The sequence below is a fragment of the Engystomops pustulosus genome, chromosome 10 (assembly GCF_040894005.1).
Source record: "Engystomops pustulosus chromosome 10, aEngPut4.maternal, whole genome shotgun sequence".
Lineage (NCBI taxonomy): Eukaryota > Metazoa > Chordata > Amphibia > Anura > Leptodactylidae > Engystomops > Engystomops pustulosus.
In genome coordinates, this window is record NC_092420.1 from 58907971 (window position 1) to 58934141 (window position 26171).

At 42.6% G+C, this 26171-nt stretch overlaps 1 protein-coding gene across 1 annotated transcript; it reads right to left on the minus strand.

Annotated features, from left to right (window-relative positions):
- Window positions 1–1971: 1971 nt before the first annotated feature.
- On the minus strand, window positions 1972–25484 carry LOC140105216 (putative defense protein Hdd11-like). The gene is made up of 7 exons (XM_072129169.1): window positions 25329–25484; window positions 10782–10835; window positions 6617–6815; window positions 6389–6528; window positions 5294–5385; window positions 5121–5211; window positions 1972–4484 (listed from the first exon to the last, which is right to left on the minus strand). Exons 1-7 carry the CDS (start codon window positions 25482–25484, stop codon window positions 4422–4424), a joined length of 795 nt encoding a protein of 264 aa, XP_071985270.1. The 3' UTR covers window positions 1972–4421.
- Window positions 25485–26171: the final 687 nt, after the last annotated feature.

A 26171-nucleotide genomic window follows, 5' to 3' on the forward strand; every position in this document is an offset into this window, starting at 1 on the left:
AGATTACACAATGTTGCTAGGCCAGGTACGTGCTTACCCGTAGGCTTATGAAAGACAGAGAAGTGTAGGTAGAAGTCTGATAAACCACAATTACCTGTGATTATTTTTGTGGCTTGTTTTAATGATCATCTCCATTGCTTTGATGTCACAGTAGCTGAAATAGTCATTGCTACCTAATAAAATCCTGCTGTACTTGAGCACATAGAATTTTTCATACAGATTTCACATTCAATGTTCATATACATCTATACATACACAGACCTGATGCAGGTCATCAACACATATGTGAAAACTCATTACATACACTGAATGCATGCACATATATGCATGCAGTACATATTACAGACACAGTTCATAAACATACTGTATATACCTACACATTACAGACACATAATTCATGCAAATATATTTACAGCTTTGTGTCATTGCGCTGAGCACCAGCAATGACGTCATGCGCCCCCGCCGAAATTGTTGGCAGGAGCGAGGTAACTTCTGTACCCTGAATATCATGTGATCTGGGAAGGGGGGGACCTTGTTATTATATGGCTTCTCAGGGTTCCCTGTGACTATTTGGCTACTGTGGGGGCATCTGAACTTTATGGTTGCTGTGGGGCACTGTGACTATATGGCTTCTATAGGGGCCCTTTTGTTATACTTTCCTCACATTGTTACTATATTGGCTATTGTGCTAGCACTGTTCCTATTTATGACCACTGTGAGTTCACCTTCATTATATTGGCTCCTGTGGGGGTCCTGTTACTACTTTGTAAAGTATTACGAAATATAGTGCTATATAAATAAAGATTATTATTTTTACTATTATATTTGCTCCTGTGGGGACCCTGTTACTTTATTGGGTGCTGTGCATGCACCATTACTGTTTTGTTTATTGCGCAGGTACACTGCTACTATATTGCCTATTGTAGGGGCCCTATTACTATACTGGGTACAGTGGGGGTTGTGTTACTATATTTACTACTGTTGTGGCAGCATTACTATATTATCTATTGCATGTTATTATATTGTCTACAGTGGATGCATAATTGCTCTGTTGTTTACTGCGGTGGCATTGTTACTATTTTTGGTACTGTGGGGCCATGTTAATATATTGGTTACAGTGGCCACATTACTTTTCTGGCTACTGTGGAGGCACTTTAACTAATTGGGTTACTGTGATTGCATAACTGGGACCTCAAGGCAAGCAGGAGAACAGTATGTAGTTTGTAATAAGAGATGACAATGATTATAAGATGACAAGTATTGAAAGAGATGACAATGATTATAATAAAGTGAGAAACCTAAAATGTTTCTGTTGCTAAATCTGCAGATACGAGTCTTGGCTGGAAAAGGCTGACAGGGTGGTGAAGGTCATAGAAAAAGATGAAAGAAAACTCATCCAATCATCTCATCCATGTCACTAGATTTACAGTAAGTGCTTGAGCTCACAATTCTGGGGTGTATCCAAATGTAATTCATTTTACCTATAGAGGTACATTAGCACAGCCATACCTGGAGTTCCATAGAGTCTTGTGGACCATCAATGTCCCTCAGTAGGTAAGATGAATCCTAAGCATCACAAAAGCGTTACATGCAACTTTCTGGACAAGTACCGAGTCACGGTATTAATATATAGCCACATTTGATCAAAATACAAAAAAGAGGATCTGCACAGTTACATCGTATACACTATCAAATTAAGTATGAACCACAATAGACTATAAATGCAAAGAAACAAAGAGAATGTTTATAGGCAAAATCAACAAGAAGATTTATTCCATTTGATATAAATGCATCAAACAACACAGATCAAGAAGACACTTAAAAACACTTAAAAAGTACAACAGTACCTAGACAGATAACTGTGTACATGACCATGATAAGTCTGTACATCACTCACTGCAAGACAAATAGGTAATGTTCACCAAAAGTATGTACCTAAGGTCCAACAACCAATGCAGTCAGATCCAATAGTTATCTACATTGTACTCAGAATACATAACCCATCAGAATAATCATACTGTGGGAGAGCTCAAAGCCAAGTAACATATGGAGCATAAATCAAGCGAGATCCAACAAACATATTGGAGCAAATGTTAAATCTTGCGCGTTGTCCGAATCTGTTGGGTTGTCCGACGGCCCGCCCCCCAATTTTTGACGCGTGCAAGCCAGCGCCGATGCGCCAAAATCCGATCGCGTGTGCCAAAATCCCCTGTTAAATGCGGGAAACCCCATTATGTGCAAGCGACAGAATATATCAACATCCAGCAACCTATTTGACACATAAACTAGATTTGCAAAAATCTCCCAAGATCCAGAGCATGATAAGCAGAGCATGATACATCAGAGGCACTCATAACCTAGCGACCTATTTAGCATTAAATAGTAAGTATATATAAAAATCTCATCCAAAATTGTCACTTTTAACATGAATATCTTTGGATCCCTGGCACCTAGATACACGGTTCTCCTCTTTCAGATGGAAAAACCCTGACATGTTAGGTGCTAGGGATCCAAGGTTATTGCTCCTAGAATCTAGATTGTATCTAACAGTTCCTTGGATATACAGGTACGGCCCTAGGATTGGCTGGTATTCCCTTTCCTTTTATTAAAAATGCAGGGAGGTGCTGGTTTCTCTATTATTGGAGACTTTTAAGAGATCAATGGTGGAAGCAGATATTGCCCGGATTTTTAAAAGAATGTTTTTTTATTATGGAGTAAATATATCTCTGTTAAATACTGATGTTAAAATACTGGCCAAGTTATTGACTTAAAATGTTTGTCGCCATCATTGTTCATTATGACCAGAACAGATTGATTCCTTCTAGGAGTATGAATTATAACCTGCATAGGCAGTTTACAAATATTCAACCTGGGGTGTGGGTCCAACACTTCATCATTTCATTAATTGCTATTAAGTCTTGTGACAGGGGTGAGTGGCGCTAACTCTGGAACTCTGGAGTGGCGCTAACTTCTGGATGTGGTCACAACTATAGAAAATGTGTTGTAATTATATAACACTCACTGGTGGAGGGGATCAACATTAATATGGTTAATTTGGACCCTTCTGCTTTGTCTAGGGGAACCCATCAGGGATGTCCCCTCTCCCCCCTCCTCTTTGCCTTGTTTATAGAGCCCCTCAAAATTTTAGTAAGGGGTTCATTATTGGATCAATAGGTGTGGGTGGAGAGGGATAACAATAGATATCTTGAGTGACTTGATTTGGGGAATACAAGAGTAAGGAAATATCTGACCATGCAAGCGCACTTTTATGTGCTTATTTGCCCCATCTGATGCCCCCACGCAGTATATTGCTCAGACAACTGAGATCCACCCAATGTATACTGCACTTTTGGCTTCTCACACAACACTCACATCTTCCCATTCCATCACAATAGGTTCTTCTGTTCTATGTTGATACTGTTAGAATCTCAAAGGTCTGCAGGTCCAATGACATAACCATATCACAGCAAAGCCTGAAAGGTAAAGAGGGAAGCTGATGGCTCTTTGTTTCAACACAGGTTTCAACTTTGTTCTCTGAGGGTGTACATATAGGGTTAATATTGAGACATACCTCCCACCATATAGATTAACTGTAATCAAAATATAGATGTCTGATTCATTACATAGGTTTGAGGGGGGGAGTCCCATTTAAGTGGGACTGAGCGACACTACTAAGCAGATCAATAATATAATGTATGTTTCTGTGCTTGGTGAGCAGTGGAGGAGGCCGCAGTATTCATCTGAACGATGTGCTATCTTGAAATATGCGATGGGGGATGTTAGCTATTGGAGCCCCAACAATTTGATATTGAGGACCTATGCCAATGATAGACCATTACTATTAATATCCTGGAACACCTTTTTAGTCTCATAGCATGTAAATAACTTATGTAGGTTTATTCTAACCTTCATAACCCCCCATTAATTCTGAAAAGTGAGCCACAGCATGAAACACACGATATTGCATGGCAGATTTCCTGGTAACGTTGTTGAATTCACTTGTGCGGCCATCACATTAAGGAGGTTGCTATTGTGCAGCAGTATATCTGTTTCTTCTTACAGAAAGATTGTGAAATGTAATTTTCAGTATTGTCATTTTTTTTTCTTACTTAATGCTGACAATGATTGACCTTGTATACCATTTTCACCAATTTTGGCTTTTGTATATTCTGAAAATAAGATTTTAATTTACAGTACATCATACAGGTAGAATTACTCATATTCGAAAAAAACAGAAATAAACACATAAAATGTAGTACAAATCAGGATTTGTTCCAAACAGGCTAAAGGGCAATGAAGGTCACATGCTATAATATCTCCCCTATATTGCTCTGTCTTGAGGACTGAAATGTATACTAAAATGTTTTCTTGCAAGTTCTCTTTTTTTCCGATCTCACAATGTTCATGAAGTTGCTTCAGAATCATGAAGAAATTGTCAACAGGACACTGCCCAGGATGGATATGCATGTAATACACAGAGAAGCCTGAAAGACAAGCCAAGGCAATGTTTTATGAAAAAAGAAACATTGTAAACTTCCAAAGTTTATTGAAGCACTTAAAATGGGGTGTACATGGCACCGGAGCTATAGTAAATAGAATCTAGAAGGCTCATATGCAGGGGCGTAGCTAAAGCAGTAGCAGCTGCTATGGGGCCCGCAGTGTCAGGGAGTCCCAGCTCCCAACCTGTCACACTGCAGAATGGATGATATGCACCATAATATACATATTATCCTGCATATTGTACAGTAAAATATGTACATAACAGTGCACATCATCCACAGCATGAATTGTCAGGGTAGAGGGAGGGGACAGCAGAATGACAGGACTAGGAATCTCCCATATATTATTCCTGCAGTGTAATTCCCCTATGTGGTCAGCAGCTATAGGGACAGATCTGTGTAAGTGTATAAATGTATATATCAGTGGATAAGTGTGTGTGCATAAGTGTATAAATTCATGTATGTGTGTGTAAGAATGTATAAATGTGTATTTTCTGAGGCGGTAGGGGGGCCCCATTCAAAAGTCTGCTATGTGGCCCTGCCTCTCCTGGTTACGCCCCTGCTCGTATGCTTTCCTCACATGGTTGATCCATAATACAAAAGCGTGATAAATTAGCTTACCATCATACAGGATGCACTAGAACCAGCGTATGTCAGATTTGGCCCATATATATTAGTCCAAAAAATAGATGTATTACGCACAACTGTGGCCCTAGAAGTGAATAAGAAAATCATGTACTATAAGAAGTGAGTATATTCATTAGTCAAGGGCTATGCCTATTGTACGCTATTACCGGAACTGGATGTTTGAGATGTTGGCTTTTGGTGCAATCCAGGTCACCTCCACTATGGATTTGGCCATGTCAGATGTATGACTCACTGCGCTCTGTAAACCATAGGTAACACATAAAAGGTTATCATGATTGTTATGCAATGATTTAAGTTGCTTATGGAGGTAGTATCGTTTTCCTGTAGTACACCTTTAAAGGTAATCGTGTCACTATAAAATGGCTTATCTTTTTAACAAAGTTTTATGCTAAACGCATGTTTTATAAATTTTTGATCCGTTTTTATGTCACTATTAAACTACTATTTCCTGCAATTTTAACTCTGGTCACTAGGCTTAATAATAGAATGCAACATAATTCCATCAAATAGAAGACAGACAATAGCTACTCTATACTCACTATCACATCACACCATCAATATATCCACTACTGACAATAAATGATCTCATAGCTTATCTACACCTCCTGCCATGCTTAGAGAAACACAGACTGACCTCAATGAGTCAGTGGCGGACTATTACTTCCTATGGCAAGGAGACTCCTGTAAAGTATAGCACGAAATGATGTTGCCAGACTTCAGGCAAGATGGAAGCTTTAATAATAATAGACAAAACTACGAAAAAAAGAAATCTGATCTCAATCAGAACAAAAAAAGATTAGAAAAAAGTGATACAATCTCAAAATTAGAATTACCAACACATTTACTGTGCTGATAAAGGTTTGTTTCCATAATGCATGCGCTAAAAGGAAGTTATGATAAATGGCCTGGTTAAAGGGTTGGACATTGCACCTTCCAATTAGTTGGTAGAAACCATTTGGCTTCACACAGCTTATCATAAATGGAAGGAATACAGCATATCACACTCATTCTCATAAGATTACACAGTGATGTTATCACCATACGCCATGACATCGCCTCACACAGCTTCATAAAGCAGGTTCCTGTAAGTAAGTCTGTGGTTACAGAAGGTTGGTAAATGTTGCATATTGAAATGAATGTGACCTTAGGTTACGTTCCAACCTTTCTGTGGCTGAAAAATATAGTTTCTGGAGAAATAACTGAAAGACGTCTGCCATGTATAATTTCCTCCAATAACTCACCGCCGCAGTGGTACAGGTTAGGTTCTGTGCATAAGAGTCGCTGACTTTGAAGGAGCCCAGAGCAGAGTTACTGTCAGGTTGGCGGGCTTGGATCAGAAAGCCTTCAATAGGGTACTCTTCTGTAGTATTTTTTAATGTGACTGGTCAATAAGAGAGATAATAATTATATGACAAACTCAGTGTATAGAGGCAAGTCAAATCAGTATTTAATATTAACATCATGTCTACCTGTGATTTTCTCTCCTCCTAGGTAACTGGTTTTGGATGTGGTTAGAATATAAGGGGCGCTGCTGTTCTGAGTCCAGTAACCGTGCCTTGGCAACATATCCACACAGGCATCTTCAACTTTACCATTAGGATAAGCAGTCACTTGTAGAGGTAATAGTGTTAGGAATGTGATCACACTGAACTGGATCAAAGGATTCATCTGAAATGGAAATAACACACAAATGTTGTCCAGTGGTCTAGGTTACTGAAGAGATTAACTATGACATATTTGGTGATATAAGGTAGTAGAGATGGGTAATGTCTAGGTCCCTTGTAGTCTTGGGTAGTAAAATGTGTGATTGGTAGATGATTTTCTGGTCTAGAACCCTGAAATTGGTTAATTCCCTGCTTACATAAAGGGAACCTTTCACCAGGATTGTAATTTTTTAGCTGCTGACAGGTTCCGCTAGCCTTTTCTATGCTGATTTAAATAAATGCCTTTGCCAACATTCAGAATCATCTTAGTACTTTATACAAATGTAATTCACATTACCTGGCTTCTTGTCAGCAACGTGCTGTGTGTCCCGGGACAGAGGGAAGTTGCACCAGCCTGTGTGCCCGTTTCAGTCTCCTCTCCTCCACACTCATCCAGCTCCTTCCCCACTTTTAGTCATGTGCATAGAGTAGACAGGGGAAGGAGGGGGATGGTGTGGAGAAGAAGCAATAAAAGCAGCGTAGCATAGACTATTGGAAACTGGCAAAAATTATTTTCCTGGGGATAGGTTCACTTTACCATAGTGAATTTAGCCCATTTAATATTATTGGGTACAAGGTCATTCATTTGGGTTAGTAGTTTTTTCCTTATTTGTTCCATGAAATGTCGGTGGAAGGATAATTATTAAATTCCTTCCTCATGGAGGATGATGACAGTGTTAATACAGTCTCTGATGGCCTAGGGGTTGAATACCTGGACACCTGGGTCCAGGGCAATATCTTCTTTATGAACCAGCACTTTAAGAGGGTGCACTGACCTCAGAGCCAGACCAATGGGGCACTATACTGTGCATATGCATAAATATGAAGATTTCTCTGCATTCAAGTCATAGAAAGGCCTGCTTATGATGCAGGACACTTTACCTCCAGGGCCTTATGTTTACACAAGACCTGGAAACTGTCAGAGTAATCCGATCACAGGTTTGATTTTATGTTTCAAAATTCATGGAAATTCCTAGTAAAGTGGACTATCATGTAGGCACATGACCACTCAAGCCAAAAAGGACCAGTACACACCTTGAGGGGCTCAAAAGACTACATAACTTTGATGTTTAGAAGGACAGGGACATTTATAGGTACATAGAGATTACAGAATTTAAATTTTCATTAAAGAGATTTTCCTGAAAAATTTGTTAATGTTCTTTGTAAAAATTACAAATTGAGGGCTAAATTTGTACATTGTTATCAGATTTTCCATAGGGCTTTTTTCCAAACTGAATAACCTCAAGTTTGACAACCTGTCCTTGTACTCTAATCCACACATTAACATTAACACTTTTCTCCACTCTAATTCAAATCTGTCCTTTTATACATTAGGTACCAAAATTTGTACACAATATTCCATGTTTTGTCTGATTATTGATTTTTCAAAGTAAATGAATGTCTTTCCTGTGAGCATCTACAGTAGGTCTCTCTTCATACATCCCAGAGTTTTACTTGCTTTAGCAGCAGCAGCCTGGTGCTGTTTTTAATGTCCGCCAACATCGGCTACAATCTAACTACTTGGACTTTTTGTCCATGTGCATGGCCTTGTGTTTGCCTATTATGTGGGGAAATTAAATGTTATGTTAATTTGTAAAGAAATAAAGAAAAACTTGATTCTAAAGCACTGGATTAGTAAATATTACTTTTTCTTAGATGCACTTAGATTTATCATCCTAAAACTTCATTAGCTGCCACCTGCTTCTACAAATCCCTCTGTAATGTTACACTATCCTCACCTGTGTTACTGTCTACTACCTGTAAATATTGAAACTCTATGCTCGGACTTCCCCAATGTGTGGAAAATAGTTATATCTTACAGCATTGATAGGCAGTGCTTACTTACTTCATCTAGATTTTTACATGGGTGGAAAGAATTAGTATCACTTGCATATATGATGTTTCATGCAACCCGAATTTAACAATCATTAAAATTTCCACAATCGCTAAATGATTCCCTCAACAAAAGTCAACATAAATGGAAATAACATGATAGTATTGCATACTCTTTCTTGTGATATTGCACACAAAAAATTGCTAGCTTCATAAATTATTTTTCAATTGCTTTATGATGTTTTTCCAATATTGCTTTATATCAACAAAAACATAAAAGGTAAATAATCATTCAGTTGCATTACATTGTATAGGGTGGTGACGGATTGTAGGACCGTAATTTACAGTTCTGTGTGTCTAGGATTTCTATAACCTGTGGTAGCTTCTAGAAAATGGAACATGTTATGACTAGAGATGAGCGAGTATACTCGTCCGAGTATACTGCTCGGTCGAGTATTAGCATACTCGGACCGGCTCGTTACTCGGACGAGTATCTCGCCGGCTCGAGATCGAGCAGTAAATTAATAAAATAAATTGAATAAAAGTATTTTTATTGTAAAAAACAAATATTACACATGTTTCCATATGTTTTACTTGTAAGAACACATTGAAATAACACTATTCTTCACTTTCCAGGTGTTCGCGCGTGTCTCCCGCTAAGTTAGGAGATGTTCGGAACATCTGGAATGTGAAGAATATTGTTCTTTCAATGTGTTCTGCACTTAAATGGTCCTGTATTCACTGTTTTTAATGTTTTAATTCTATTCTTCACTTTGCAGCTGTGCGCGCGTATCTCCGAACCTATCGGGAGACACGTGCGCACACCTGCAATGTGAAGAATAGAATTAAAACATTAATACAGTGAATACAGGACCATTTAAGTGCAGAACACATTGAAAGAACAATATTCTTCACATTCCAGATGTTCGTGCACATCTCCTAACTTAGCGGGAGACACGCGCGAACACCTGCAAAGTGAAGAATAGTGTTATTTCAATGTGTTCTTACAAGTAAAACATCTGCAAACATCTGGAATTTTTTTTTTGCACTGTTCTTTTACTGTTCAGTTTTATTAAAAAAATGCTCGGGTCTCCCATTGACTTCAATGGGGCTCGTTATTCGAGACGAGCACTCGAGCATCTGGAAAAGTTCGTCTCGAATAACGAGCACCCGAGCATTTTAGTGCTCGCTCATCTCTAGTTATGACCTAAAATAGAAGCTGGGCTTTAATAAATGTTCTTCTTCTCAAGGATGAGTTGTTTTTACCTCAAGCTCTTATGCTATGATGATTTCAGATAATCAACTAATGTATTTAACATGCTCATAAACAATACATATGAAATACAATCTGATACTCTCTATCTTACTCATTCTCCAACATAGAACGGCTTTAATACCTGGAGTCCCTGTATATGATTCCTTAATCTTGCATACATTTTTTAACTTGGGGAAATAGAGAATGAAAGTAAAGTGAAAATCTAATTTCCTACAACTGTTCTTCCAGCAGCATTGGCACAATACAACCTATGGTTTAAAAAGTAGTTCTACATAGCATTATGATAATTAATGGACATCTACCACTAGAATGAAGCATTGTAAACCAAGCACACTTACATGCTGCTGTGTCCCCCCTCTGTCAGGATCTACTCTACTTTTAGCTTCTAATGACCTTGTTTTTACAAAAAAAGCTTTTAAATATGCAAATGAGCCTCAGGGGCTCTGGACTCCAAAGCTGTTAATCAAACCGGGAGTCCCTTAGGCTAATTTGCACAATATTTAAACCTTTTTTTTTTAATAAAACAAAGGCATAAAAAGCTAAAAGAAAGATACTGCCAGAGGGGGCGCACACCATAATGTCAGTGAGCTTGGTTTACAATCCTTCATCCTGGTGGTAGATGTCCTTTAAGGTACCAGACAAAACAATACTTGATTAATATGTTCCTTTCACTATAATATGTACTTAAAAGAGCCCACTATTATTAAGTGATTGGAGTTTTAACAACTAATAGGATAGCTAATTTTATAGAGACTTAATTCTGTTTTAGTTGTCAACTAAATTCTTATCTATGGACGAAGAGAAATGATATTCATACCTTACCTTTACAGAGTTGGTATATTCAGGAATATCCAAGATCGGGTTCTCTCTGTTGTTCTGCAGCAGGAAGAACAGTCTTATAAATCATTCAAGTCTGGAGCGTGGGAGGGGTCACCAATCTATAGTGTCTAGGAGTATGTGCCGGGTAATGTTACTCTCTATGTTAGATGACATATTTCTTATTATTGTGGTCTGACTAAAGACAAAAACAACTTGTGAACCACCTGACGACCAGAAAGAGGAGGCACAAGAAATTGGAGACTCTTTCTAATGTAAGACTCAACAATGGATATGATGAGGAAGAAGATCAAGTAAGAATTAGAAAACAGGTTAGTATTAGAAATATATACAGAGAAATGAATAAAACACATTTTAAACTTTTATAATGAAATTTAATATAAGTAAACATTTTCTTTTTCTGGCCTGGTTCTGAAACCGGTCAAGTGTCTGGAAATTACTTTCCTTTTGTGGTTGCCTGTGACATGTTGCAGTAGAGTAAAACCTCTTGTACGTGTCACTTATACTGTAACTATTGTCCACTAGGTCTAACACTCAACAGCTATCTTCCCCGACCGCCATAGTGGCTGCATGGTGAAACATACATGTGTAATTAATGGAGAGACCTACAGCCAGACACCTCTCACTGCAGCTTATGTCAAAAGACCAAATTGACTGATTTTAATCAAACCTGACTGATCTGAGGTGAGTCAGGAGCATCCATACACAGTAGATTATTGGCTGAACCCAACAAGATTGGCAGATTTAGCAGATTTTTGGCAAATGGGAGAACCCTTGAAGATCCCTAGAAACCCCCTTTGAGAGCAAGGTTGTTCCTGCATTGCTCTAGTACTTTCAGGTACTTCGGCACTGCACCCTGTTTGCAGGCGCAATTATTTGACTTGCCTCAGCCAACAAGTGGCCTCCTTGGACTCTAGAACAATAAAGAAAGTGACCTCTTGTGGTCCCTGGAGGGCACTCATTGGTGAAGAAGGTGCAGTTTCTCACTGGAACACCCAGCTAGACATACTGCCCAAAATCAGATGTTAAGGTGCAATGTGGGAAATTGGAGTCAGAGAAGTTTAAGTATGTATCCTTTTTTCCCTACCCCTTTCCCATGCTCCTAGGGGTTTACTACATAAATTGTAAGCTCTTGCAAGCAGCACCCTGATTCCTATAGTATCATCTGACTATTTTATTACTCTGTATGTTGTTTGTGTATGCACCCCATAATCTGAAGAGTGCTACAGAATATGATAGTGCTATATAAAAAATTATTATTATTATTCTGAAAACCTGTCATCAGAAATAAACCAATACCAGTATGCTGTATACCAATGCCAGCTTGACACCTTCCAGATCATGTTTTTTTCATGGCCTGCTGAGTGGCATCATCAAGAAAATCAACTTTAAACTGAGATGTTAATTGGTTGTATCAACTCATGGAGGAGGAGAGTTTAACACTAAAGTCAAGCTCTCCCTGACTCTGAATGCCTCTTCCCATGTGATTGACAACATGTGCAGGACTTAAGGAGATCTGGTCAATTATATCCCTGGACGCAGTGTCACAGGTGCTCCTGCACCCAGGAGCCGGGTCGCAAGTGCACCCATGCTCCTATACATGCCCCCGGACTGCCCCAATTTGCTTACCTCTCCGCATTCCCACGATGGCTCCGGCGGTCCATCACGCACGTCCCTGCCGGCTTCGAGAGATAAAAAGGGCCAGTGCACTGATAACTGGCTCTGGTAGTCTGCCAATTTCTGATAAATTCTCAACCCCTTCCTGTTTTCCCTGCCGGATCTCTGTGCCTCGTTGCCATTCAGAAAGCTTGTTCCTATGTCCTCTGCATTTATAGTGATTTCCCATCTGTTCCTAATCCTTCCGCTAAGTCCCTGACTCCGATACCACGCTGCAGCAAGTCCAAGACACTTTGCGGCAGGCTCTGGTGAAAACCGGGTACCACGTAGACTCCAGTCCCAGGTGTCGGGGGTTGCCCCAGGTAGAAACCATTGCATCAGCCTCTGCCCCCATATTTCTTACACACACCACCTACTGGAGACCTGCCAGACTGTGGGTCAGCCCTCCAAACCCCCAAACCAAGCACCGTGACCACAGCGTGGCTAAGGACGCACTAGCGAGCCACTCCGGTACTCTGGGCCCCAGCTGCCTCCAGCCCACCAAGAAAAGGCTAGGCCCCAGTGGGGGATGTTGCCCTTGATTTTAATTGAAGATTTCTTTTGTATATTAGAAAGTAATTTCTTCTATGTGTTAATAGCTTGTAATGTACCTTATCAAACCCACACTGACCAACACAAATACTTCTGATGATGAGACAAATATTGGCGTTTGTGGTCAATTTTGAATCCTATAGAATCAGTAGCATCAGTCTAATTGTCTTCCAGAAGGGAATTTGGGCATGAGTTCTGTCTGACCAAAGGAACTATAAACCCTGTCCCCACAATAATTAATAAATCCATTTCACTTCCTTGTTCTGTTTCCCTTGTTGGATGGTTACATCAGCATCAGGTGTAGAAATACCGGACGAATAGCATAATGAGGTTTATGCAAATTTTGGTTCAATTTTATACGCATTAAAAAGAAAATACTTTCACCATATAGTTTAAGGCTATTAGACTGGAATAACAAAACAATTGTTGCCTTGGTATAAGGGGATGTGGCATCAAAATCTGAGGTATTTTTCTGGTGTAAACTAAGCCTAATAAAAAAGAGGTTTAGTCTTAAATAGAGATGAGCGAGCACTAAAATGCTCGGGTACTCGTTATTCGAGACGAACTTTTCCCGATGCTCGAGTGCTCGTTTCGAGTAACGAGCCCCATTGAAGTCAATGGGAGACTCGAGCATTTTTCAAGGGGACCAAGGCTCTGCACAGGGAAGCTTGGCCAAACACCTGGGAACCTCAGAAAAGGATGGAAACACCATGGAAATGGACAGGAAACAGCAGGGGCAGCATGCATGGATGCCTCTGAGGCTGCTTAATCGCACCATTATGCCAAAATTATGGGCAACAGCATGGCCATGACAGAGTGACAGAATGAAGCTAGATAGCATCTAAAACATCCAATAATTGACCCTGACACTATAGGGGACGGCATGCAGAGGCAGCGGCAGCAGCGGAAGGCTAGAGAGTGGCATGGCGACATACCCTAAATGGACTCAGGCTTCAAACCAATGGGTAGCAGAGAGGAACCAAAGAAGGTGAGCAAGAAGCGCTCAAATAATATTGGTACATGATAAAAGTTTGCCAGTATATTTTGTGGATTACACAGCAGGGTGGCGACAAAGTTAACATGGAAGCCATGAAAACAATCCAAAATTCTGCCTGACACAGCTCGTTTGATAAGGGGACGATGTATGGAGGCAGTGAACTAGTAGTAGATTAAAGGTACTGCAGTTAAAACTATGTTAGTTGGTTCTTGGCATGGAGCTGGCGTTCCGCTGCCAGGCGAGCTTTCGCCAATCCAAGCCCCTGTCTCTAGGCTACTCCCCAAACAGCACTTCTAAGAACCTTTCGGATAAGATCAAGTGTAGTAGCGTTCTTATAAGTTTGGGATATGGCGGGTGAGGGGAATGTAAACATCTGCGCAAGAAGCGCTGAAATAATATCCGTAAATGAAAAAAGTTTTCCAGTATATTTTGTGGCTTACACAGCAGGGTGGCGACAAAGTTAACAAGTTTGATGTGGAATGCCCTGCAATAGCTCTTGGGCGGTGTGCCTTTTATCACCTAGGCTCAGCAGTTTGAGCACCGCCTGCTGTCGCTTAGCAACGGCACTGCTGCTGTGCCTAGAGCTACCGACTGATGGCGCCATGCCCACGGATGGTAATTCGGAGGAGGAGGAGGTGGAGGAGGGGTGGGAGGATTTGGAGGTATAGTAGGCCTTTGAGACCTGGACCGAGGTAGGCCCCGCAATCCTCTGCGTCGGCAGTATATGACCAGCCCCAGGGTCAGACTCGGTCCCAGCCTGCACCAAGTTAAGTGTAGTAGCGTTCTTATAAGTTTGGAATATGGCGGGTGAGGGGAATGTAAACAGATGCGCAAGAAGCGCATGATGCGCATGGAGCTGGCGCTCCGCTGCTAGGCGAGCTTTCGCCAATCCAAGCCCCTGTCTCTAGGCTACTCCCCAAACAGCACTTCTAAGAACCTTTTGTATAAGATCAAGTGTAGTAGCGTTCTTATAAGTTTAGGATATGGCGGGTGAGGGGAATGTAAACAGATGCGCAAGAAGCGCATGATGCGCATGGAGCTGGCGCTCCGCTGCTAGGCGAGCTTTCGCCAATCCAAGCCCCTGTCTCTAGGCTACTCCCCAAACAGCACTTCTAAGAACCTTTTGTATAAGATCAAGTGTAGTAGCGTTCTTATAAGTTTAGGATATGGCGGGTGAGGGGAATGTAAACAGATGCGCAAGAAGCGCTGAAATAATATCCGTAAATGGTAAAAGTTTGCCAGTGTATTTTGTGGATAACACAGCAGGGTGGCGACAAAGTTAACAACTTTGATGTGGAATCCATGAAAACAACCCAAATTTCGGCCTGACAAACCTCGTTTGATAAAGGGACGATGTATGGAGGCAGCTATATGGACGACTTTTGGAGGTAGCAATGGAGACAACGTGTGGAGGCTGCTATGGAGACAATTCAATTTGGATAGTGCCTGTATGTGGCAGTCCAAAAAATTTTTCAAACCAGAGGAGCAGGTAGGTGGCCCTCCAGAAAAATGGAATAGATTGAGTGCCTGTATGTGGCAGTCCAAAAAATGTTTCAAACCAGAGGAGCAGGTAGGTGGCCCTCCAGAAAAATGGAATAGATTGAGTGCCTGTATGTGGCAGTCCAAAAAAGTTTTCAAACCAGAGGAGCAGGTAGGTGGCCCTCCAGAAAAATGGAATAGATTGAGTGCCTGTATGTGGCAGTCCAAAAAATGTTTCAAACCAGAGGAGCAGGTAGGTGGCCCTCCAGAAAAATGGAATAGATTGAGTGCCTGTATGTGGCAGTCCAAAAAAGTTTTCAAACCAGAGGAGCAGGTAGGTGGCCCTCCAGAAAAATGGAATAGATTGAGTGCCTGTATGTGGCAGTCCAAAAAAGTTTTTAAACCAGAGGAGCAGGTAGGTGGCCCTCCAGAAAAATGGAATAGATTGAGTGCCTGTATGTGGCAGTCCAAAAAAGTTTTTAAACCAGAGGAGCAGGTAGGTGGCCCTCCAGAAAAATGGAATAGATTGAGTGCCTGTATGTGGCAGTCCAAAAAAGTTTTTAAACCAGAGGAGCAGGTAGGTGGCCCTCCAGAAAAATGGAATAGATTGAGTGCCTGTATGTGGCAGTCCCAAAAAATTGTTTAAAACAGAGGACCGGAAAGGTGGCCCTCCAGAAAAATTGAATAGATTGAGTGCCTGTATGTGGCACTCCCAAAAATTGTTTAAAACAGAGGACCGTGTCGGTGGCCCTCCAGAAAAATTAAATGCATAAAGTACTATACCTAGAGCCAGTGGGCCCTGTCAAAAAACAGCCAGTTTCCTCTGCTTTACTGTAGAAAGAGGAGGAGAAGGAGGAAAATGAGGAGGAGGAGGAGTGGATAAATTATTCAGGTTGAGCTTCCTTCACCTGCTGGAGATTTGAAATTAGGAGAAATCCATGCTTTATTCATCTTGATAAGCGTCAGCCTGTCAGCGCTGTCAGTCGACAGGCGTGTACGCTTATCGGTGATGATGCCACCAGCTGCACTGAAAACCCGCTCTGACAAGACGCTAGCGGCAGGGCAGGCAAGAACCTCCAAGGCGTAGAGCGCCAGTTCGTGCCACATGTCCAGCTTTGAAACCCAGTAGTTGTAGGGAGCTGTGTGATCATTTAGGACGATGGTATGGTCAGCTACGTACTCCCTCACCATCTTTCTGTAAAGATCAGCCCTACTCTGCCGAGACTGGGGACAGGTGACAGTGTCTTGCTGGGGTGACATAAAGCTGGCAAAAGCCTTGTAAAGCGTACCCTTGCCAGTGCTGGACAAGCTGCCTGCTCGCCTACTCTCCCTCGCTACTTGTCCCGCAGAACTACGCACTCTGCCGCTAGCGCTGTCAGAAGGGAAATACTGTTTCAGCTTGTGCACCAGGGCCTGCTGGTATTCATGCATTCTCACACTCCTTTCCTCTCCAGGGATGAGAGTGGAAAGATTTTGCTTGTACCGTGGGTCCAGGAGAGTGAACACCCAGTAATCGGTGCTGGAATAAATTCTTTGAACGCGAGGGTCACGGGATAGGCAGCCTAGCATGAAATCTGCCATATGCGCCAGAGTACCAACGCGTAAGAATTCACTCCCCTCACTGGCCTGACTGTCCATTTCCTCCTCCTCCAACTCCTCCAACTCCTCTTCTTCTGCCCATACACGCTCAACAGTGTAGGACTCAACAATGGTCCCCTCTTGTGTCTCGCCAACATTCTCCTCCTCTTCCTCCTCATCCTCCTCCACCTCCACCTCCTCCGATATGCGCTGAGAAACAGACCTAAGGGTGCTTTGGCTATCAACAAGGGAATCTTCTTCCCCTGTCTCTTGTGAGGAGCGCAAAGCTTCCGACTTCATGCTGACCAGAGAGTTTTTCAACAGGCCAAGCAGCGGGATGGTGAGGCTGATGATGGCGGCATCGCCACTGACCATCTGTGTTGACTCCTCAAAGTTACTCAGCACCTGACAGATATCAGACATCCACGTCCACTCCTCATTGTAGACTTGAGGAAGCTGACTGACCTGACTACCAGTTCTGGTGGAAGTTGACATCTGGCAGTCTACAATCGCTCGGCGCTGCTGGTAAACTCTGGATAACATGGTCAGTGTTGAATTCCACCTCGTGGGCACGTCGCACAACAGTCGGTGTGCGGGCAGTTGGAGGCGGCGCTGCGCTGCCCTGAGAGTGGCAGCATCTGTGCTGGACTTCCTGAAATGCGCACAGATGCGGCGCACCTTCGTGAGCAAATCAGACAGATTGGGGTATGTCTTGAGGAAACGCTGAACTATGAGATTTAACACATGGGCCAGGCATGGCACATGTGTCAGTCTGCCGAGTTGCAGAGCCGCCACCAGGTTACGGCCGTTGTCACACACAACCATGCCTGGCTTCAGGTTCAGCGGTGCCAGCCACAGATCAGTCTGCGCCGTGATGCCCTGTAATAGCTCTTGGGCGGTGTGCCTTTTATCGCCTAGGCTCAGCAGTTTGAGCACCGCCTGCTGTCGCTTAGCGACGGCACTGCTGCTGTGCCTAGAGCTACCGACTGATGGCGCCATGCCCACGGATGGTCGTTCGGAGGAGGAGGTGGAGGAGGGGTGGGAGGAGGAGGAGGCATAGTAGGCCTGAAACACCTGGACCGAGGTAGGCCCCGCAATCCTCGGCGTCGGCAGTATATGACCAGCCGCAGGGTCACACTCGGTCCCAGCCTCCACCAAGTTAACCCAATGTGCCGTCAGAGATATATAGTGGCCCTGCCCGGCAGCACTCGTCCACGTGTCCGTGGTCAGGTGGACCTTGTCAGAAACGGCGTTGGTCAGGGCACGGATTATGTTGTCTGACACGTGCTGGTGCAGGGCTGGGACGGCACATCGGGAAAAGTAGTGGCGGCTGGGGACCGAATACCGAGGGGCGGCCGCCGCCATGAGGCTGCGAAAGGCCTCGGTCTCTACTAGCCTATAGGGCAGCATCTCCAGGCTTAGCAATCTGGAAATGTGCACATTAAGGGCTTGGGCGTGCGGGTGGGTTGCACTATATTTGCGTTTCCGCTCCAGCGTCTGGGGTATGGAGAGCTGAACGCTGGTGGATGCTGTGGAGGATCGTGGAGGTGACGATGGGGTTTTTGTGGCAGGGTCCTGGGCAGGGGGCTGACTATCAGCTGACACAGGGGAAGGAGCAGTGGTGTGCACGGCCGGAGGTGAACGCGCTTGTTGCCACTGAGTGGGGTGTTTAGCATTCATATGCCTGCGCATACTGGTGGTAGTTAAGCTAGTAGTGGTGGAACCCCTGCTGATCCTGGTTTGGCAAATGTGGCACACCACAGTCCGTCGGTCATCCGGTGTTTCCTTAAAGAACCTCCAGACTTCTGAAAATCTAGCCCTCGCCGCAGGAGCCCTCGCCACGGGAGCTTCACTAGTTGACACATTTGGCGCTGATGCACCAGCTCTGGCCCTGCCTCTCCGTCTGGCCCCACCACTGCCTCTTCCAACCTGTTCTGGTCGAGGACTCTCCTCCGTCTCAGAAGCACTGTGTTCACCCGGCCTCTCAACCCAGCTTGGGTCTGTCACCTCATCATCCTCCGATCCCTCAGTCTGCTCCCCCCTCGGACTTCCTGCCCTGACAACAACTTCCCCACTGTCTGACAACCGTGTCTCCTCATCGTCGGACACCTCTTTACACACTTCTTCCACTACGTCAACAAGGTCATCATCACCCACAGACTGCGACTGGTGGAAAACCTGGGCATCAGAAAATTGCTCATCAGCAACCGGACAAGTGGTTTGTGACTGTGGGAAGGGTCCAGAAAACAGTTCCTCAGAGTATGCCGGTTCAAATGGCAAATTTTGCTGGGAGGGGGCAGACTGGGGGGGAGGAGGCTGAGGTGCAGGAGCTGGAGGAGTGCCGATTTCGGTGACATGGGTGGACTGCGTGGAAGACTGACTGGTGGACAAATTGCTCGAAGCATTGTCGGCAATCCACGACATCACCTGTTCGCACTGTTCTGGCCTCAACAGTGCTCTACCACGAGTCCCAGTAACTTCAGACATGAACCTAGGGAGTGTAGCTCTGCGGCGTTCCCCTGCTCCCTCATAAGCAGGTGGTGTCTCACCCCGCCCAGGACCACGGCCTCTGACCCCTGCAGTAGTTGGACGCCCACGTCCCCGCCCTCGTCCTCTACCCCTAGCCCTCGGGTTAAACATTTTGAAAATTAAAGTTATAACTTTAATTTTTTTGTAACTTTTTTTTGTTGTTTTGTGGTTTTTTTTTTTTTTTGTGTTTTTTAGTTTTTAAAACCAAACGATGCTATCCTATTGCTATGGCTATTTTCTAGCCAAGTATTACAGCACACTACTATGCCAGATGAGATGACGCTGAGTTATGAAAAAAATAAACGTAAAATAAAAAAGGAAATGGCAGACTGTGCCTAGTTGAAATACAACCCCGGGCCCTAATAAATTTTCCCACTTCGGTCTTTGCGATGGATATGTGCGTCACTAAAACACAGTGGTCGCAAGTCTGACTCCAAATTGCTCCCAATTTGATAGTAGATGCACTGCAGCAAGTACAGCCACCAGCAGATCAACCAGAAATCAAATATATATAACGCTACTGTAGGCGTAATTAAGACGTTTGTATTCTCCTATGGCTATTTTCTAGCCAAGTATTACAGCACACTACTATGCCAGATGAGATGACGCTGAGTTATGAAAAAAATAAACGTAAAATAAAAAGAAACTGGCAGACTGTGCCTAATTGAAATACAACCCCGGGCCCTAATAAAATTTCCCACTTCGGTCTTTGTGATGGATATGTGCATCACTAAAACACAGTGGTCGCAAGTCTGACTCCAAATTGCTCCCAATTTGATAGTAGATGCACTGCAGCAAGTACAGCCACCAGCAGATCAACCAGAAATCAAATATATATAACGCTACTGTAGGCGTAATTAAGACGTTTGTATTCTCCTATGGCTATTTTCTAGCCAAGTATTACAGCACACTACTATGCCAGATGAGATGACGCTGAGTTATGAAAAAAATAAACGTAAAATAAAAAGAAACTGGCAGACTGTGCCTAATTGAAATACAACCCCGGGCCCTAATAAAATTTCCCACTTCGGTCTTTGCGATGGATATGTGCGTCACTAAAACACAGTGGTCGCAAGTCTGACTCCAAATTGCTCCCAATTTGATAGTAGATGCACTGCAGCAAGTACAGCCACCAGCAGATCAACCAGAAATCAAATATATATAACGCTACTGTAGGCGTAATTAAGACGTTTGTATTCTCCTATGGCTATTTTCTAGCCAAGTATTACAGCACACTACTATGTCAGATGAGATGACGCTGAGTTATGAAAAAAATAAACGTAAAATAAAAAGAAACTGGCAGACTGTGCCTAATTGAAATACAACCCCGGGCCCTAATAAAATTTCCCACTTCGGTCTTTGCGATGGATATGTGCGTCACTAAAACACAGTGGTCGCAAGTCTGACTCCAAATTGCTCCCAATTTGATAGTAGATGCACTGCAGCAAGTACAGCCACCAGCAGATCAACCAGAAATCAAATATATATAACGCTACTGTAGGCGTAATTAAGACGTTTGTATTCTCCTATGGCTATTTTCTAGCCAAGTATTACAGCACACTACTATGCCAGATGAGATGACGCTGAGTTATGAAAAAAATAAACGTAAAATAAAAAGAAACTGGCAGACTGTGCCTAATTGAAATACAACCCCGGGCCCTAATAAAATTTCCCACTTCGGTCTTTGCGATGGATATGTGCGTCACTAAAACACAGTGGTCGCAAGTCTGACTCCAAATTGCTCCCAATTTGATAGTAGATGCACTGCAGCAAGTACAGCCACCAGCAGATCAACCAGAAATCAAATATATATAACGCTACTGTAGGCGTAATTAAGACGTTTGTATTCTCCTATGGCTATTTTCTAGCCAAGTATTACAGCACACTACTATGCCAGATGAGATGACGCTGAGTTATGAAAAAAATAAACGTAAAATAAAAAAGGAAATGGCAGACTGTGCCTAGTTGAAATACAACCCCGGGCCCTAATAAATTTTCCCACTTCGGTCTTTGCGATGGATATGTGCGTCACTAAAACACAGTGGTCGCAAGTCTGACTCCAAATTGCTCCCAATTTGATAGTAGATGCACTGCAGCAAGTACAGCCACCAGCAGATCAACCAGAAATCAAATATATATAACGCTACTGTAGGCGTAATTAAGACGTTTGTATTCTCCTATGGCTATTTTCTAGCCAAGTATTACAGCACACTACTATGCCAGATGAGATGACGCTGAGTTATGAAAAAAATAAACGTAAAATAAAAAGAAACTGGCAGACTGTGCCTAATTCTACTCAAACCCCTAATAAATTTTCCCACTTTGGTGTTTGAGGTGGATATGTGTGTCACTAAGAGCTAAACACAACGGTAGCAAGTCCCCCTGCTAATTCCTCACAATATGGTACTAGCTGCAAATAAAAAAAAAAAAAAATTATAACGTTATTGTAGCCCTAAGAAGGGCTGTTGGGTTCTTTAAGAATCACTCCTGCCTAACAGTAAGCTAATAGAACACCCTAACGCTTTCCCTGAGCAGCAGCAGCTCTCTCCCTAGCGGCATCCAGACAGAGAATGATCCGAGCAGCGCGGGCAGCGGCTAGTCTATCCCAGGGTCACCTGATCTGGCCAGCCAACCACTGCTATCTACGTGTAAGGGTACCACGTCATGCTGGGTGGAGTGCAGAGTCTCCTGGCTTGTGATTGGCTCTGTTTCTGGCCGCCAAAAAGCAAAACGGCGGGAGCTGCCATTTTCTCGAGCGGGCGAAATACTCGTCCGAGCAACGAGCAGTTACGAGTACGCTAATGCTCGATCGAGCATCAAGCTCGGACGAGTATGTTCGCTCATCTCTAGTCTTAAACTAACAATAAATCTGGCACTTTTTAGGATTGTTTGTTTCATTGTGAACCTATTTAATTTTGAAAATGCAGTTCAATTTAGTGGAGCAGATTTTGTGTTGTGTCCTATCTGCAGGCAGCATGTAAGGGTGCGGTCACACATGTCACATAAAAACACAATTCTAGCACCCAAATGCGGGTCGCGGCTCGATCGCATATGCGTTAGCGGTATACAGCACCTGGTGTCCTGCATTTAAACATTATAAGACACCAGGGGGTGCATTTATTGATGCGCTAGAACCGTGCTATATTTTTCAGTGGGATGTAACCTTGTTGTGCAAGGGATTAATGCACTTAATGCAAGGACTTAAAGATTTAGAACTCCCTAGACCAGCTTTAAGCTGCTCTCTTCTTGGGCCACAAAATGCGCCAAAAAAGCTTTTGGAAAAAGACTGCATTATCGTCGGACAATGTACTTTAGGTGAACTCAGTCGGACAGGTAAGTAAATCTCCCCCCATGTACCAGCTGCTGGGCTGCTCCTGCTTCTTAACCCTTTCAGGACCTGACCCTTTTTTGTTTTTTCATTTTCATTTTGCACGCCCCATGATCAAAAATCTATAACTTTTTTATTTTTCCATGTCCAGAGCTGTGTGACGGCTTGTTTTCTGCGTAACAAATTACACTTCATAGTGATAGTATTTATTATTCCATGCCGTGTACTGGGAAGCGGGAAAAAAATTCAGAATGCTGTGAAATTGGTAAAAAAACGCATTTGTGCTTTTTTCTTGTGGGCTTGGATATTACGTCTTTCACTGAGCGCCCCAAATGACATGTCTACTTTATTCTGCGGGTCGGTGCGATTACGGGGATACCAAATTTATATAGGTTTTATAATGTTTTCATACATTTAAAAAAATTAAAACCTTCTGTACAAAAATTTTTTGGGGGATTTTGCCATCTTCTGGCACTAATAACTTTTTTATACTTTGGTGTACGGAGCTGTGGGTGGTGTCGTTTTTTGCAGATTTTGATGATGTTTACAATGTTATCAATTTTAGGACTGTTCGACCTTGTGATCACTTTTTATAGAATTTTTTTTTTTTTTAAATGACAAAAAAGTGCCATTTTCAACTTTGGGCGCGATTTTCCGTTACGGGATTAGACGCAGTGAAAAAATGTTATCATATTTTGATAGATCGGGCATTTTTGGACGCGGCGATACCTAATGTGTTTATGATTTTTACTGTTTATTTATATTTATATCAGTTCTAGGGAAAGGGGGGTGATTTGAGTTTTTAGGGGTTTTTATTATAATTTTTTTTTTTTAACTTTTTTTTATTTTTATTTTTACTATTTTTCAGACTCCCTAGAGTACTTTAACCCTAGGGTGTCTGCACGATCCTATCATATACTGCCATACTACAGTATGGCAGTATATGTTTATTTTACTACTCATACATTACAATGTGCTGATAGCACATTGTAATGCATGGGTTAACCCGAAGTAGCCTCGGGTCTTCGTGAGACCCGAGGTTACCATGGCGACGGATCGCCGCTTCCCGATGACGTCACGGGGAGCGGCGATCCTCGAAAAGATGGCGGCGCCCATGCGCCGCCATCCTTTTGAAGCCGCCAACAGCTTTGCCGGCGGTGATCAGCGGGAAAACACCCACGATCGGTGTTACCGGGTGTTACCGGTAAGCCTTTGCTGCAATATGCAGCAAAGACTTACCGGCTATGGAGAGGGCTCAGCGCGTGAGCCCTCTCCATGCACCCGCGGCCGACCCGTGACGTGCCATTACGTCACGGGTCGTGAAAGGGTTAAAGGTGCAGTCACACATGTCGCTAGCGTTGCATGGATCTCAAGACATCGCAAAGGGCATTTATTACGACCTTTCAAACAGAAAACTCAAGGTTTTTTTTTCTCTCTGTGTCTCTTGCACCTGAATTTATCGGCGCCATAATATTGGTGTTTTCTGACTCTCTCAACTTGTTCTTTTTTTGGGTGCAAAAATTTGCTGCCACTTGTGAATCCACCAGTTTTATGGTGCTTCGATTTTTTGGACACGGTTTTTGCCACAAGTTGTGGCATACAAATAGCCCAGCTAAAATCAAGCCTGGGGAGTTCTAAACCTTTCAGTTCATGCACCAATTCTTTAATCCCTTGCAACACAAACTTATCCGAATGAAATATATAGCATGGTCCTAGAGTCTCCCTGCACCCAAATTAATAAATGCCCCTCTAAAAGTCTACACAATGATTTAAAGGGATTTACGAATAAAAACAAACAGATTTGGGTAGACAGATTGTTGCAATTAAAATAAAAACTTTTCGGTATATTTTCATTTGTTTTATTGTATATGTACACATATAGGTCTCCCCACACACCTTTCTCTACACAACTCACTTCTCCCTAAGTACTACATAGTCTTTTGTCACGTTTTGGAAACCGATTGGGGTGTTTTAGATTTAGGATTTTGCTCAATCACATGAAGGTTAGTCACTCTAGAAGAACTGAGATGATCATCAGAGAATTTCGCACCAGCAGCCTCTACCTACTCTCAAATTCTACAGCAGCGTAGATCAGTATTAGACTCCTATTTGGCCCCTACATTGACTGAACTTGAAAATATTTGTCTCCGTGGCTCCAGGTCTAATCTTTGATATTTACATTCCTTTTGTTAGATCTGTAATTCCAAAATAGATAAAACACTCTTATAAGGTACGATGAGAGTAAGGCTGGGTAGGATTAACCCTGTCCCAGTATGGAAGATTTTATAGTATAAACCGTTGAAGGGATCACTTTCAACCCTTTATAAAGAGAATCAATATGAAGTAATGATGACATGGTACCACACCCCTGAACTCTAACATTAATTGAACCCAACTTCACCAGGTGCATCACCATATATTCTTGGACTTCAGATTTGGGGCTGCCTAGATAAGTGGACACACCAGTTCCTGAAAGTATGGTCACCCTGGGACGGATAAAGAGGCCACCATTTTCTTTTTCATTGATCTTTCCCCTTTTTCCTGGACCATACTGGACCTCATCCCCCATCTACCCCCTTTCTTTACACCGTACCATCTGATTTTATATCATCCCTGTGACTAAGCAGAGCATATGTCAATGCATTACCATGAGTTGGCTATGTAAGGGATAATTATTCTTTATTTTTTATGTTTCACTTCTGCAAGGCACCAACTTGAGTTCTCTTCTTGTATGACACCTACTCTACTATGTTCTTGGATTGTTAGTTTTGTGATGGTCCTGCGAGACCTTATTGCTACTGCTTGTGCTTTGCAGTATATGTTCTGTTATGGTTTTTGTGCAAAAAATATAAACTTTTCAATAAAATTGTAAGTAGAAAAAAAATGTTTCATGAGTAAGTAAAATTACAATTGACATACCTGAGCATTACTAAAGTAATGAGAAGGATTGACAGGCAGAGATATGCAAAATTGTCCCCCTTTAAGCAGTCAATCAACCAGAGAACTTAGAGTTAGGCCCGTTCCACACTTGCGAGTGTGATGCGATGAACTCGCATCACACTCGCAACGCAAGCTGCCGGGAACGCACGGCCCGAAGTGTGGAACAGGCCTTAGACCCGAACAATATGATGCTGATGACCCTGATCTGATATTGCTACAATCTGATATTACTGTTCAACAGTTAATAAGAGAAATATATTATTTATAATGTGAACACTGTAACACTGTGAAGCTCATCACTAACTGTTTTATGTCC